The sequence below is a fragment of the Centrocercus urophasianus genome, unplaced genomic scaffold (genome assembly GCF_019232065.1).
Source record: "Centrocercus urophasianus isolate 14NV4802_14NV808 unplaced genomic scaffold, USGS_Curo_1.0 seq_14, whole genome shotgun sequence".
In the NCBI taxonomy this organism is placed as follows: Eukaryota; Metazoa; Chordata; class Aves; order Galliformes; family Phasianidae; genus Centrocercus; species Centrocercus urophasianus.
In genome coordinates, this window is record NW_024884586.1 from 292,553 (window position 1) to 308,456 (window position 15,904).

General features: G+C 52.1%; 1 protein-coding gene across 1 annotated transcript in view; it reads right to left on the reverse strand.

Moving 5' to 3' along the window:
• The window catches only part of KDM2A (lysine demethylase 2A), a 33,429-nt gene extending 17,658 nt beyond the window's left edge, over nucleotides 1–15,771 (reverse strand). The window contains exons 1-8 of the mRNA XM_042813729.1: nucleotides 15,697–15,771; nucleotides 15,341–15,368; nucleotides 14,593–14,697; nucleotides 5,130–5,268; nucleotides 3,945–4,023; nucleotides 2,610–2,656; nucleotides 2,073–2,251; nucleotides 607–713 (exon numbers count right to left, since the gene is read on the reverse strand). Coding sequence (XP_042669663.1) covers nucleotides 607–713; nucleotides 2,073–2,251; nucleotides 2,610–2,656; nucleotides 3,945–4,023; nucleotides 5,130–5,268; nucleotides 14,593–14,697; nucleotides 15,341–15,368; nucleotides 15,697–15,716 — 704 coding nt within the window. The 5' untranslated portion in view covers nucleotides 15,717–15,771. The remainder of the gene's footprint in view (nucleotides 1–606; nucleotides 714–2,072; nucleotides 2,252–2,609; nucleotides 2,657–3,944; nucleotides 4,024–5,129; nucleotides 5,269–14,592; nucleotides 14,698–15,340; nucleotides 15,369–15,696) is intronic.
• Between the last annotated feature and the right edge of the window lie 133 nt (nucleotides 15,772–15,904).

Below are 15,904 nucleotides of genomic sequence, written 5' to 3' on the forward strand. Positions count from 1 at the left end.
GGTGGGAACCAAGAAGAGAAGGTGAAAACAGGTGGCGATCCACATTTTTAAATAAATACAGTGCATTCAAAGTGAACACGCTGCCCAAACCCCAACCAATAGCTCAGTGCATTGCCTGAAACCCATCGCTGCAGTGTTAAGCACTTCAGCTGCATGAAGGTGATTTGTGGGAGAGCTCACTTCACATTTGTCACATCCTTGCAAGAAGATCTAGCCCAGGCAAGAGGAGATCTTTCATCCTCACTCACTTAGAAACCCTCAAGCCACAGGTCTGTCCTACAGGGAAGGATGGGCAGCACTCCACAGCTCAGGGGACTCCAGATGCCTCAAAGCAGCAAGCACCAAGAGCTTCCTCAAAGTGCAGCAAATGCCTCAAGATGACATGCCCACCCTTCCACACAGCACGTGGAGCAGGCTTCAGAAACTAATTGCAGAGTTATTAACAGAGTTGTTACCTGCTAATATAAATGGGGTAAGGGGGCACAAGGTGGCACAGCTGTTCCTCCCCCTCCCCCCTTGGAACAAACTGCTTCTCCTTTGGGCAGATTTCTTGCAAGAGATCCTGAGCTATGCCAATGGTGGTAGGCAGCAAAACAAGTCACTTACTTCTGCACTTTTGGATACTGCATCTCTAGAATAGCATTTGTGGACTCTGTCTGACTCTCCTTCAGGTGCCTGGGCCACATGTTATCAACCCAGTCAATCAAATCCACCTGCAGCAGAAAAGTGAGAGACATGAGTATAAATGAAAGTGGCACAACACTCCTGCACTGGACTACCAAAACTACTATGGTGCTGCACACAGGCTGCCAGCAAGCTCAGTTCAGAGCATAACCACAACAAACTCTGCGACCTAGGAAGGAAAGGAGGGCCTCTGGGTTTAGCTGAATGGCCACAACGCTCCCATGTTGGCTCCCGCTCACCTCAGCAACTTCTCTTGTGCCCCCGCTGCAATCCTACATGTAAAGCATTTGAGATCAGCTGTTCTCATGCTAGTGAGCCTCTGAATGAATTTTAACAGCAAACACCCTGGCAAGATCACAAGAACAGCATGGGGATGCTGCTCTTCCACTTAGGTGGTCAATCAGAAACTGCTCACATACATATACACATATACACTGGGCTCACATAAAACATCTGCTAGGCATCTGCAGGGATGGGCTACAACCTGCTCAGATTCAGCAAAGCCAGAGCAAGCACAGATATCCAGACTCCCTTTGCAGTTAGCAGAGAGAAACAAGTGGCCCTCAGAGCTGCCTGATTCTCTTTGCTGAGTGTAGAGGGAGTTCAGGACATTCACCTCAGATATGCAGGTACTTGTAACACTTCAGTAGGGTCAGCTGGTTCTTCACCTGGCAGACAGACAGAATGCTGTAGCCCTATCCCAGGGCACTCCCTGCCCTCAGGGACTTCAGCACTTCACATCAGCTACACTTCCTGCAACCTCGTGCAGTCAGACACCAGGGTGTTATTCTAACAGAATTGTTGTTTCCAGGCAAGCCATGAAGCTTCACCCCAGATTTTGCTGTTCTTCCACCAATGCAGCAAACACTGCTGAGCTGTTGCTTGATTCTAGACCTCATTGGCACTGAAGGCTCTGCACCCAGTATCAAAGAGACAATTGGATCAGCTAACTGGGAGAGGCTCGGAGATAGCAACCCCGTTCTGCCTCAACACACTACACCTCTCTACCAAATTCAGATGCTTGTTTGACCTCCATGTCTGTTCTTGAAATCCAGCCAGCAGGAACAGTTTACTTTACTCCAATTATTCCTTTGCAAATCACTTCCATTTCTCTAATTACTGACAGCTAGCGAACAAAGTAGAATCATGCACCATGGTCACTGCAGCCGAGGCCTACCAGCCCCAGCGTACTGTGAGATCAGTTGCTGGATCCAAGTAAAGCACAGAACCAGCTCCAACAGCTTCCAGAGCACAGCCCTGGCTGAGCCCATGCATGCTCTGAACAGCTCCTCTCCTGTTGTACTCACGCACTGGACTGCGCTCTGAGAGCGACTGCAAGCACAAGGGAAGGGACAAAGGGACATCCCTGCAGAAAGAACTGCACTGACCGTAGCAGGTCTCTGCACCAGGTTCTCCAGTTTGGTGTGGCTGAACTCCAGGCTGATGACATTGTAAAGTTTCTCCCGTTCAGCTTCAGGTGTTTCATAGTAGCGTGCCCACTGTGCCATGGACATCTCTATGTCCCTCTGTGTGTTTACATCCATTACATCCACCATCCGCCGGCTCCCTGCCAGAGTGGACAAATGTTACTGGAGCAGTTCCTGCGCACAACAGGCCTCCCAGAAGAGATGCTCTGGATGCACTTCCTCAAAGAACCCACCCACACATGCTTGCAATGTCTCTGCCTCTCCCATAACTTTATCTTCCTCCACAGGAAGATGTTTTCAGGACAAACTAGACTGCTCAAGCAGGTAAAAGCTGTGACCCACTGGCAAAGTACAGCTCAGGTTCAACCAGCTGCGCACTAGGGGTGCCACAAAACCAGGCTTCTAGCTTTGATACACCCAGTGACTCTCTGTTTCTCCCTATCATCCCAGTGTGCAGCTGACGTTCATTGCTGCTCCTAGACAATGAGAGACACTCACCAACACACAGCCGCACATCGTTTACGCTGAAGTCCGGATCTGGCATCCTGCAAGACAAACACCTTGCTAAAAAACTCATGAAGCACTTCTGTTTGCATTCTCTTCCCACCCGTAACCTCTCCTCAGCCCTGCTGTGCTCCTTTTTTGTCTGATGGGTGTAGGTGAAGATACAGACAAGGACTGTGCACACAGGTCTCTAGTGGCACAAGGCTGGGTAAGCAAGAGTGGTTTGTGAACAGGATACGACACCTACAGAGCACAGTGACTTCGGCAAAGGAATGGAACTAAGCAATCCCAGCTCTCGTTGTAAAGACTCTCTGCATGGGTTGTCCCAGTACAAGGGAGACCATTGGACTAGTAGAAGCAGTATATTCAGTAACACAACATAACTCCTCTGACTGTATCTACACAAATGCTGCTGTCACAAGCACAATGGGCAGACAGTCATTCAAGCAGCTCCAGACCCACAGAAATAACCAAAAGCTCAAGGGAATCCCGTTTCACCCACACTGTAACCCTCAGTAGCAAATATGTGCCCTCCCAAGTCAGCCAGCTATTAAAACTAAGCCTGACACCATTTGTTCACATATTCATCACAGCACAGTGTACCATGCACTCCATTATCTACTGTCCATTCTCATATAGCTAGTTGAGGAATTTAAGAACAGTGCTGCTGATGGTGGTTCTGACAAAGTTTGCTAAATCTAATTCATGCTTCCAACTTGCCAACAGTAAGGTTTGGAGGTAGTGTTACTTGCCCTAAAACTGCATATCCTACCTGTGCTGTATATACATACCAACAGTAGGTACAGCACCAAATAGTACAAAGTCTTCCATCAGTACAGCTTTATACTCAAAATAGTAAACCTGAACTGACTTATTGTAGCAAGAGAGGGATGGCAGCTTAGCAGTAAACATGTTAGGCAGACCAGTTTTGTATTCTGGAAAACGCCAGTCAAGCATTTTGTAGAATATCTGGCAACATTTGCCTGTATTATTAGGCAAAAAAAAAAAAACAAACCCAACAACAAAAAAACACCACCAAACAAGACAGATGTTGCCTGAAAGCAGTAGTAACATTTGCCAGGTATTTGCTTGAACTGTGATCACATACAGCAAATTCAATCCTCTCATTTTAAGCCCAAGCAGACTAGTAACAATAGGATATGTGAGATGGAAGATGCTTTTCTCTGTTTTCTCAACAGTGTGAACAGGGCACAGTCTTATCAGGTTGGCAGAGCACAGATTCAGTGACCAGCATCAGATTGCCCATGACATGAAGTCAGGCAAGCAATCAGAGCAGAGCCACCCACCGCTCTGTGCTCCAACACTTACTTTATACCCAGGCCATCAGAGCTCCTGAAGATGAGGGGGTCTCTCAGGCCACCTCGCTGGATGTATTCAACTGTGAAGTCTGGTGTGGAGAGAAAAGGAAGAAGGCGTAAGGCAAGACTCCTACAGAGGATTGTATAAAAACAGAGGTTAGACAAGATCTCTAGTTCAACCTTGTTCCCTGCAAACTAGCTTCAGACTCTACTCAGGCGGCTCAAAACCTCAAATCTCTGTGGCACAGCTGTCTATTGAGGGAGTCTTGCCCTTCCCACACTCCTGCAGAAATCCTGGAACTCCTTTGTGGCAGCTCTGTAAGCAGCATGGTGTGTGCTGGTGACAGCTCTTAGACAACCGCCTGGGAGGGAGGGAGGGGGAGTTGCTCCAGAGGCTGGGCTAGACAGAGAAACAGCTTGGGCTTCTGCTCCTCGCTTTCCTAAGGAACTCACAGCCAGGCAGGACCTCCTCCCTCACGGTAAATCCTCATGAGGGCTTGCACTGGCTGTGTGATGAAAGGACATCCCACTGAGCTGCACACATGGTAGAAGACAGCAGGGAGATCTCATGTATTCTCAACTGAACATCTAGCAGACATGTGGCCGCAATTTCAGGTGCTGTCCCAGGCAAACCCTCTTGCTCCTGGCTGCCATGTGTATTAGAGAGCTTGCAGAGCTGCAGGCCAGAACATCTCTCCAGAGCGAGCTTACTTCACGCCATTTCCCACACATGCTCCCTGTTACTAGTTTCCTGGCTTATGGACTTGGGAAACTTGAACCAAACTTCTACTGATAAGCCCCACTTTGCTGGCAAGGTGCTTGCAGGGGAGCAGGCATAACATTCCTGCCTCACCTGTCCACATGGGTTACAAAAGCAGTTTACAATAAAGGAAAGCACAGAGCTAGTGTGAACAGCAGTCAGTTTCTTCAGCTCTAGTGGAAAACAAAAATCAGCAAAGTGTAGGACACTGGAAAGGGATTTGATTATCACTACAACTGCCCTTCATGCTGGCAGTCAGGAAGGCTCAGTGTGTAGTCAGATGCAGAGAACACATCCAACTGTGATCACTGTCAGCTTTCTCCTAAAAGCTTGGGGAAAAGGTCACCTCACACATCACACTGCAGTGAAGAGGAAAACCACAGCAGCTGTCTGGTTACAGACAGCAACAGCTCAAGCCACAGCTGCAGCACAAACCTTTGCCTTCCATGAAGATGACGAAGGTAGAATTAAACTTGTTGGTGGAGAGCTTTTCCTCAAGGTCAAATGTCCTCTTCCCTTCAATTTCGTCATCAGAGATGCCGTCGTCCTCGTAACGCCGCCGCATTGTGCCACGCTGCAGAGAGAACAGGCCAGGAGGTGAGAGCTGCATCCCAGGAGGAATGCCCAGCGCCCAGCTGTCCCCCCTCCACCCAGCAGCAAGCACTCTGTGAGCCCGCACAGTTTGCTCCCAGACTGGAGACTGCATGCCACTGTGCTTTATACTATCCCTCAGGCCTCCTGCCCAGCAAACACTGCTGGTATCAGTTTTCAGCAGATACGCTGAAATCTAATCAGGCAACCTGGGTCCTGGATCCCAAACACACCATCAGATTTGCTCCTCCTACAACTGACACATCTGTGTACGTTGGACTGTACTGCAGACAGGCTACCTGCTCCCAGTGAGCACTAACACCAGCAAGGAATAAGGAGAGACAGCTTGGTGTAACTGGGACAAAGGAAGAAAAATCAGTTCGTTTTTTTTTAAACAGGTACATCAGTATTTTTCCGCACAGCATTTGTGAACTTAAATTCTGCTAGAATGTCAAAGTGATAAAGAAAGGGGTTCATGCTACAGAATGTTCTCAAGTTTTCATCTTTGGTTACACCTGGCTGCATAAGTTTGATTTACTCACTCATTCGTGAGGAGCAACCCTCTTCTTAGAGGGTCTCATAAGTACATCTGTGCTGTACTCCTGACAGACATTCTCTTCTAGCATGGCTGGATCTGGAAGAAATTACTGTTCCCAGCTGCTAGCCACTCCTCCGGAGACTGGCCGTGTTCTGGCAGCCATCGTGGGAATGCTCCCCAGTTCCCCTCAGATAACAGCCAGCCTGCTCTGCATTTGCCAGGCTGGCTTTCCCCAGTTGGAGATGCACTTAGCAGCAGCCAGCCAGGGACAGGAGGTGACAGAGCAGCAGCCCTCACCTTGGGGTAAGCCAAGGGTCCACAGACCCAGCAGCTCACTGTCCCAGCTGGGGACCTCTCTGACACTGAGGGACAGCAGTGCACCTCTGGTGTCCCAATCCCTGTGCGCTTCCTGTCACAGTTCCATCTCTTTCTTCTACAGCCTCCTGGAGAAGAGCAGAGCACCTCTCTGGCTCTGTCCTTCCACCATCCCACGGCTGCCTCATATGCCACAGAACCTGAGTGAGGACCTGATGGGAACCTTCTCTCCCCCCTGCAGTACCTGGGTACCACTCTACTATTTCCAGAACCAGTCCATTCCAAGCTGCTCACTCTCACCAAGGCAGAGCAGCTCACCTCTTCCCATTAATTTTGCTGTGTTCCCCAAATCCCTCCCATAGACCCAAGCCTATGGGACAAGCCTCAGGCTCCAGGGCCACGAGGCTCATTAGAGGATGTGCAGAATGAAGTGGAGTGATTGTGTCCTAAGGTCTCTGGCTCCCAGCTGTTTAGGATCAGGTGAGCAGAGGACTAGGCTGTGCCACCCACACTTATTGCAGGCTGCTTTTGTGGATAACAGCACTAGATACACCCAACCTTGTCCTTTAACCTGTGTACATGCTCCCATGCAGGAAGCATAACACATAAGAAAGGGGACTGTCTCCTCCAGCCTCACTGTTTCCAAAGTCTGACTCTCAAGCTGATACCAGCGCAGCATCAGCTGCATGATCCACTCAGCTTGGGTTGTTCCTGTGGGCAGGAAAGAGCCCAGTTTCCCTGATGAGCAGCCTACAGAACAGGATCCCAGGGACTGCAGAGGACCCAGAAGCATCACAATACAAATGGCTCCCATCAGTTATACAATGCCACTCAAGTGCAAGATGCTTCAGTGCTTTCATGCCATTGTTGTCTTGGCAGGGTGGGGAAAAACAACATTTCAGTGCATGCAGAGGACGGGGAGAAAAAGCTTCTGCACTCCCAAGCACACATTTTGGGACAGTATCTATCAGGGCTGTGGGCAGATCTCTGCAGTTGAGTACTGCCCTGCTGGAGCCTGCAGCTTCTCCACAGCTCTCCCTTATGGCCAATGCCAACCAGCAGCTCTGTCAGCGATGTGGCACTTCCACAACAGGCACCTGAAAACTGCCTCTATGAGAATCTCTGGTGTCCCAGAGGAAGCTTAGCTGAGGCAGAGCAACACGAGTTGGGCATGTTAGGCATCCCTATGGGACAACCACAGCGCTCAGCACCAAGCAGCAATACTCAAATTCTGCTCTGTGATCCACGCTAGGATGCTGCCATTTCTCATCCCGAGTTTTCCTAAGGAAGAACTGACAAGCAGTCCAGAGCAGAATGCAGATAGGGTCAAGAGAAAGGCAGTTTTTGTTCACCCTCCAAAAGCAGCCAGCCAGTAATTTTCACCACGCTAGCTGTCTTTCACCACTGCTTTCTGGCCCTCCTGGGTACCATTTGCTTAATGTAGGAAATGGGAAGCACGAATATGAATCCTGCAGTGCCACCCCTCCTGTTCTGACCCTCCTGCTCCAAGGGACACTGAGAACTGCCTCCACAGCACTGCTCCTCAGGATGCTCCATAGACATCTCCTTCCACCACAGCAGCTGGTGAGGGAACCAGAGGACTGCTCTCCCATGAGTTTGATTTTTTTGTTTTTTTTTTGAGAGAGAGAGAAAAATGAGGACAAGATCACATTTGAAAACAGAACAAGCCATTCTTAAGCTGAAAGAGCCTCCTGTACTTACAAAGTGAAACCAACAGCACTTTAGTAACTTCCTGTCCCAAGTGCTGCCATCCTCTCCTTGGTGCCCCAGCATCTCCCGTCTCCAGGACAAGCCTCCTGCTTCATCAGACCTGACACCCCTTGCTTTCCCTCTGCTGCTGTATTTCCAGGGCAGCTTGCCTCCTGGGAGCCTCCCTCACGCCTTTGGAGTAGGCATGTAGACAAGAAGATGGGCAGGTTTCACACTTGTGTCTGAGCCCCTCCTCCCAAACACTGCTTGGACACTTCACTGAGCTCCACTATCCATGGAGAGCCACCCCAAAGCCACGCAGGGGATCTTTCACATCAGGGAAAAGGGCACTGCATGCCTTGTCCAGTTCATCGTTTTGGTGGCTAAGAGCCATACTGAATTCACTCATTGCTTCCTGCTTTCACCAGAGGAACAGGGACTAAACCAGCAGGCTTAATGTTCTCTCCCTGCCCCCTGCCCCCTCCCTCCCATCATCTCTCACATTTCTCAAGACCTGCACAGGTGACCTGGGGCAGCCCAGGCTGCATGTTCCTGCTCCCAGCAGCAGGCTCAGGATTGGACAGAAGTCCAGGCAGAGCTGGAGCCCTTGCAGACTTCTGCAGCTCCAGGAGGGATTCCCACCACAAGCAGGGCTGGCAGCCTTTCAGTATGAGCAGGGAGAGAGCTTTGGTTTGCATTTTGCATTACAAAATTGGATGTACACAAGGAGTAACTGAGGAACCAGAGCAAGGCTTAGAGACAGATGAGGGGCACAGGGAACACAGAACTCAGGCCACCACACACTTGCCAGCCACAGGGCAGAATATGCTAGATCTGATCACAGATGGGCATGTCTGGCAACAGTCCCAAGGAGTTACCATTGCTTTTGTAAGGGATGCTGCTTCTCCAGTCACCTGCCACCACTTCATGTGCACCAACTTCCCAAGTGGCTTTTATGGTATGACCACAACACCCCAGTACCCACACAGACCCTGCCTCCATGCCATAAGCTCAGAAAAGACCATCAAATCATCCTCCATGCCACCTTCCAGGACTGAAAACCAATCTTTCGAGCATTGCAAACTCTGAAAAACCACTTAAAAAGAAAAGTTAAGCTTTGTTATTTCTCAAATAAATGGAGCAAATCTATTTCGGTTACCTCTCACATTTCCACATCAGACAAAAATTCAAGAAAAAAACATTGTATACATTGTATCCCTGCCTGGACTTCCCCAGCACACCTGCCACACAGTCAGGTAGGTGAGCATTACAGTCTCATGACCCCATTCTGCTTTGTCCAGGAAGGCAAAAAACAAAACAAAAACAGACAAACTTCTCCAAAAAGGCAGGCTTAAAAGTGACACACACTTCACCTATATCCTCCAGACCCACACAGCACCAGGCTACTGAGCTTTGTATCAGGCAGCTCAGGTTTCCCAGCAGGGAAGAGCTGACCCTGCGGGATTCCCATGGCCCTGGCCCAGCTCTGCAGCAGCCCACTGCCAGTTCTGACCAACACACCCATAAAACAAGGCTGGACTGCAGGCACGCTTGGGCACAGGGTTTGTAGCACAGCTCCTGCTACTCCCATGTGGTCTTCTGAACAGACAAGCCAAGGGCCAAAGATGCCTGCAAAGAAGAAAAACAACCCATGGCCACTGGGATGAACACAACCAGCGTGAGCATCTACCAGAAATGATACATCCTCCTTCCTCCACATGGTCATAACAGCATCATGTGCTCCCTCCCTCTGCCCCACAAGAAGTCTAGTGCTCACCCCTTCCTTATTCCAAACGTGGCTCAGTGACACATGGAAATAGCATTCTACAGCAAGTTAGAGACACGCAGATAGCTTAACCCTACAGGATAGTGCACTGCCAGTCTGCTCCCTTCCCTTCTGGCTGCCCCAGCTATATTCCAAAACCACAGCTGCAGCACGCAAGAGAGCAAGGGGGAAGCAAGACTCCCTTAGATTGCAACAGCACAGGTCAGACTCTTCAATGTTTTAAAAAAAAAAAAAAACAACAAAACACAACAAGAACAGGCATCCCTGCCTTCCCATCCTTCTCCAGCACTCTCTTATCGTCCTCTGAGTTCCACACTGCTGTCCCGTTCCTTCCTCGCTCTGCAGGCTTTTATCATCAGTGAGGAGACAAGGCAAAGAAGGAAGCAACATCAGAAGGGACCATCCCCGCTGGGTATTCTCTCAAAGGGAGAACACACCTCGTCAGTTGGGATCTCCTTCTCCAGATAACAGCCCTAGCAAGCAACGACCTGATCCTTCTGCTGATCTCTCCTCCGGCACAGCTCCTCCTCTCCCAAAGCCCTCAGGACCTTCAGCGCAGCCGCATAGTGCCGTCCCCAGAGCTCACTGCTCACCACCAGCACTGTTTCTACAGCAACAGAGACGCATAAACACAGACCTGCTGAACAGAGCAGAGTGAAAGCCAGCTCCTCTCTCCCGTAACTGTGCCTGTTTCCCAGACCTATGGGAACCTTCTCAAGTGCTGGCAGAAGGGCAGCAAGACACCTCAGCTACAGCTCCCTTGTTACTCCACCTTCTGAGCAGACCACCCAGCAAGGCTCCAAGTGAATCGGCGCTCCCCAGAAATCAACCAGCACCCCACAGCCCCCAGTCTGGGTGGCTCAGGATGTAATTCACCAGTAATAAAGATACTCTGGGAGCATGGGGACGGCTCTATCTTGTTAGCACCATTTCCAGTTAAGATAACCTTGAGAAAACCTGCTGCTTGTCAACAGGAGTCATCAGTGCAATTTGCAAGTTCTACCTGGTAACTGCAGCTTCCAGGATGCTCACAAGGTGTGCTCAGACTTGGGACAGCAAGAAGTCAGCAGAGCTGCTCACCTTCTGCATCCCCCCTGTCAACAGAGAGCAACACCCCTTTGGTTTCAGGGCCATGTTCTCCCTGGGACTGTGAGGCTCTTCCAGTACCTAAACGCTCACTGGAATTCCCAAAGCTTCCCAGCAACAGTCTTTGCTTGCTGCCTGCTTCTGCCAAAGAGCAAAACTCCCCCTTTTCAGTCCCTACATCTGGTCCAGAACAAAACTGAACAGAATTCCTAAATTATTCAGGGCTCAATTATTCTACCTGGGTCATTGGGAAAGACTCTGTAGTGTCTTCAGCTTGAGGCAGAGGCATGCTGGAGATTAATCATCTGATCAGCCTAGGCTCAGTCCAGACTGGGAAACAGAGGCGGGCCCAGCAGTGAGCAATGTTTGGCCAAGACAAGCTTTTGCACCAGACTCTAGCTGACCAACCCTTCAGGCAATGGGAAGGCTGCCATGCTTCAGCACCCGCAGCTCTCGCACTCACCCAGGATACATACTCTTCCTTGCCACCTCACCCGGCACAAGCAGCGAGCCCATGTCCCGTACCCTCCCCACCTTCCTCTCACTGCCCTGGGGCCATCTGTCCCCTTGGCCACACAAGAAGGGCAAGAGGTTCACCACAGACCTGTCTGACAAATGAACCTTTCCAATCCATGGCTCTGTCCTGCGCTTGGCTTCACCCCTCCCTCCCCCCATTGGCAGCACCAATACAGACAACTTGGAAACCATAGGCTGAGAGCCAGCCTCCTTGCCACCACACACAGACACTGTGCACCCCAGCATGCTCACAGCACACCCAAGCCCCCCACCTCTACCATCATCAGCTGATGATTCCACATACTGTTCGTGTGAACTACCATCCAGGGCAGCACGGACACTGACAGTTAAGGACAGGCCTGTGACCGCTGCTTACAGGAGAAGCCTCAGGTTCTGGCTGCTAGGGACAGGCCTTGCCTCTAATCTCACAAAAAGCTCCAATCACAGGGCACAGCAATGCTAAGGCAGGACACGGGCTGCACCAAGCGATGGGCAGAGTGTTCCACACAACCCTGGCATGCTCCATCACCTACAGCAAGTAGCTTGGCTCTCATCCTCCAGCAGCCCAATCATCTGTCACCAGTCTTCAGTAGCTGTCATGAAGTGCCACCAAGCAGCCACGGACAGGCACCAGGGCCCAGACAGCACACAGCTTCACTCCAGAGCCCAGTGAACACTGGTGGAGGGTGTGGCTGCACTGCAGGCTCTCTCCAGCAGCAGAGCTGGTTGAGGAGGTTCCCACCCCACCCAGTCTCCCCGCTGTGGCCTGCCACCTCTCCAGTCTCACCAGGTTTGCTGGAGGTGGAGGCGAGCCAGCCATGTGGATGTGATGTCCTCCTGATGGCTTTTACCTAGGGTGCGATCCTGCGTCCCCTGAAGCAGCATTCAGCTCCGGGACACCAGCCTCTGAGGCAAATGCAGACGGAGGCTTTGTCAGGCCGCTGTCCTACCTGGAACCATGCCTGAGATAACAACTGCTGACCTGGCAGCGTTACAGACCCCAGCAGGCAGGACTGGTCCTTGAGGTGGTGGCCATCTCTCACTCCTGCCTCCAACAAGCTCTGGCTCCAGCATGTGCCCAGCTTCGCCATGCACAGGCTGCACTCTCAGGTCTCACAGAGGGACTGCGGCATTATCAGTGCCAAGGCTGTTCTACCATCCCTGCCTCAGGACACAACACGGTGTTTCAGCCCCTTCATGAAGCGTTATAAACATCCATCTCCAGCTTACAGAGCCAGCACCTCAAGCCTGTCCTGCCATACTGCCTCATTACAGCACTGTGGAGCAGTGACAAACAGACAAATTTCACATCTTCCACCAACAAATCTGTTCAAAAAAAGAATCAACATACATCACATTTCTGTTGAAAAAGAGTACAGTAACTAAAAACATAGAGCATGGTTCACTAAAAACAAGATGCTTGAAACTCTCTCTACACCCCAAAGGAAACCAGTCAAGTTTTAAGACTGGGGTGATGCACTGAGAGGTGCAGTCAATGCAGCAACCTCCTGTTGACAGACCACGTGCAGCATTGTGCCAATGCAATTAACCCAGCCTCTTCACCACTATCAACTATTCTGATCCAGGATGCTTGCCCAGCAGGACTGCTGCCACACTTGGATGTAGCTTTAAAAGTATATTTATTCCTCTCTTGCTGCCAGTCACACACAAGACAAACGCCATTCACAGCAGCACAGATGTAACTGTACTACCAACTACCTGTTTCCCCATCTAAGAGTTTTAATGCAGACACATGGAAACCAACTCCCAAGATCAACACGTATGTCAAGAATACGATATTCAAATAATCCATAACCAGAGTTGGATAAAGAGTTGAGAGAATGCATCTAGGAAAAGAAAACCAAGGACATCTGCAAAGTCCTCCATCATGGAAGCTCCACCGAAGCACAGCAAGCAGGAGGCTTCCACAAAGAGCAAAGCACAAACTGCACCTCACTGGGGCCATACTTCCTCTGGGCTGCAGGCCAGGAGGGACAGCACGAAGCCATAGAAGCTGAGGTGACCCTCATCCTCTGCTTGCTGCCCATGTGCTTTCCCAAGCCCCTTAAACATGCAGCTCATCAGCGTGCAGCCACTGATCCAGCTTAGCGTGTTTGCTAGAGTTTGGGCTGGGTACATTCAGACAGCAACTCTTCCTGCAGTTTTTGTGAGCTCAAAGCCTTTTTTTTTGAAGTGAACTCCTGGCTGCTAGTACCATTCAATAGCCTTGTTTTTGTCCTGCTGTTTTGAGTTACTTCAGCAGGGCCAATGCACAGCTACAATCATAGTTTAACAGAACCCAAAGCCCCTCCCCAAAGGAAGCTATGATGCTGGCTACAAGTGGTTGCCTTCAGCACCTTGAGCTGCTTGCCACAGTCACGGAAAGAAATAAGTGCATCAGGATAAGGCAGGACCACAGCTTTTGGCAGCATTACCAAATTAAAGCCACCCAAGGGACTGGAAAGAACCAACTCCAAAAGGAGCAGACCTCAAGCAAAGCAGGGCTGCAGAGAAGCCACAGGTGCCTGTGCACCACTCTCCCACCACACGGGCTGAAACAATTGCTTCTGTCCTCTAAAGACTTCTGTCTCAGCACCTGTGGTCAGGCACACAGCAGCAGAGGAGCAACAATGACTTGTGTCCGAGGGCAGAGCTTAACGCGGAGTGCTGCACTGCCTCATACTGAGCAGTGTCAGAGCATTAAAGGATAAGGATTTAACTTCACAGACAGCACCTTGAAGGAGAGGATGCATGTGCCGTGGTGACTCACAGACAAACCCTATCACAGCCTCAGCTATCACAGACAACTGGTGCTTGAGCTTCCCATAGGACTTAAAACTGCCTCAAAACAACAGATCAACTTGCTGGTGATGGAGCAACAGCCCCTTGCACTGCAACCAGAACCTAAGTCTTAGGACAACTCTGTATGAACACAAGCACCACAAGATGCAGGCACAAACACGAGCACAAGCAAATCAGAGCTTGAAGCCAAAGCTGGTTTTCCCCAGTTTTGCAGAACATTCAAATCAAGTCCAGGCCGACACATACATCACTGCAGATTCCCTGGTTGGTATGAACACATGGAAGAAACCTGCTGCGCCAGAAGCTACACAGACACTCATGCTGTATCTTCTTCTAGCCCCTTCCAGGAGCATCACACCCCAGTGCCATCCCCCAGCTGCCCTCTCAGCAGAGAAGTGCCTTCCACCAGGGCAAAACCCACAAAGTGGGCCTCCAGTACCCAAAGCCATCCATCGCAACGCTTGTTTGGTTGTTTAAATATATTGCCAGTAAGAGCCGTTTCATCCTTCAGCTGAGTAGAACCAAGAATTTGATTGGTAAGGACCAATACTGACTAATCTTTGGCTGTAACGGATCCTTTCTTCCTCGGGCTCCATCTCTGACTCTTCCGAAGAAAGTGAGAAGGACACTCCAGGGCTGCTGTCGTCGTCCTCTTCCTCCTTGGAAATCAGAGGCAAGCAGTGAGGCAGGGCATGGGGCCATGCAGCACCCACCTCTCTCCCTCCTGAACATGAGCACAGCGACAAGCCCACCCCAACCCAAACGCTCTAACTTTAAGAGTGACTTCGCAGGCTGCTGTGTAAGGCAGCAGATGTGTGACACAGTGGGTCTCCTCCCGGCACTGTCACCACGGACCAGACCGGGTGCCTGCTGCTAATCACCTATAGGCACCGAGGGAGCAGCTGGGTGCCCCCAGAACAGGGCTGCGTGTTACAGAAACAGCTCCTCCCCAGGACACGGCCACCGGCCCGGGGGGCATCCCAGGCCAGCAGCAGAGCACCGAGCCCCCTGCACAGCCCCCACAGCGCAGCTCCAGCCCGGAGGACTCCCACACTCAGCCCCCGACCCGTGTGACGCAGCGGTGTCAGGCAGCGCCTCCACCTCCGCTTCTAAAGCGGCAAAGCCCACAGCCCCCTGGAGCTCCCCGGGAAGGGACGAGCGGACCGCCGAGCCGTCCTCGCTCCTCGCTCCGTCCCCGCTCCCCACAGCCCGCGGCTGTCACCCCCCGGAGCTGTCACCGCCGCCCGCCGCCCCCCAAACTTTCGGCCCCCGGACCCCCCCGCCCCGCCGCCGGTGGCTCACCAGGTCCCTCCTGCGCCTTTGTCCTCTCCTGCCGCCGGCACAGCACGAACACAGCAGACGGAGGAGAAGCCCCGAGTCAGGCTCCGAGCGCCGCGGGCCCCCCGCCGCTGCCGCCGCCGCCGCCCCACAGACCCGCCGCCCCCCGCGCCCCCGCTGACAGCCCCGCCAGCCGCCGGCCCGCAACCGCTCCGCGGGCCCCGCGCCCGGCCCGCTCCGGCCCGGCGCCACCACGTCCTCCTTCGCCCCCACCTCGTCCCCCGCGCCGCCCGCCGAGCTCTCTTCCCGCACCCCGCCGCCCGCACCCTCCCGTCAGCCGCCAGCCCGCTCCCCGCCCGGGACGCGCTTCCCCTCCTCACACAGGAGCCGCCGCCGCCATTTTGAACCCGTCAGAGCCTCACATACACACTGCCTCGGCCGCCGCACTGCGCCTGCGCCGCCCCGCGCCCCCCTCCCACCCCGCCCCCTCCATCGGCCGACGCCGTGCGCGTGCGCAGCCCCGTGCCCGGTTCCTCCAGCCCCGCCTCGCCGGAGAGAAGGGGTGAGAGCGCGCATGCGCGCGTCCGC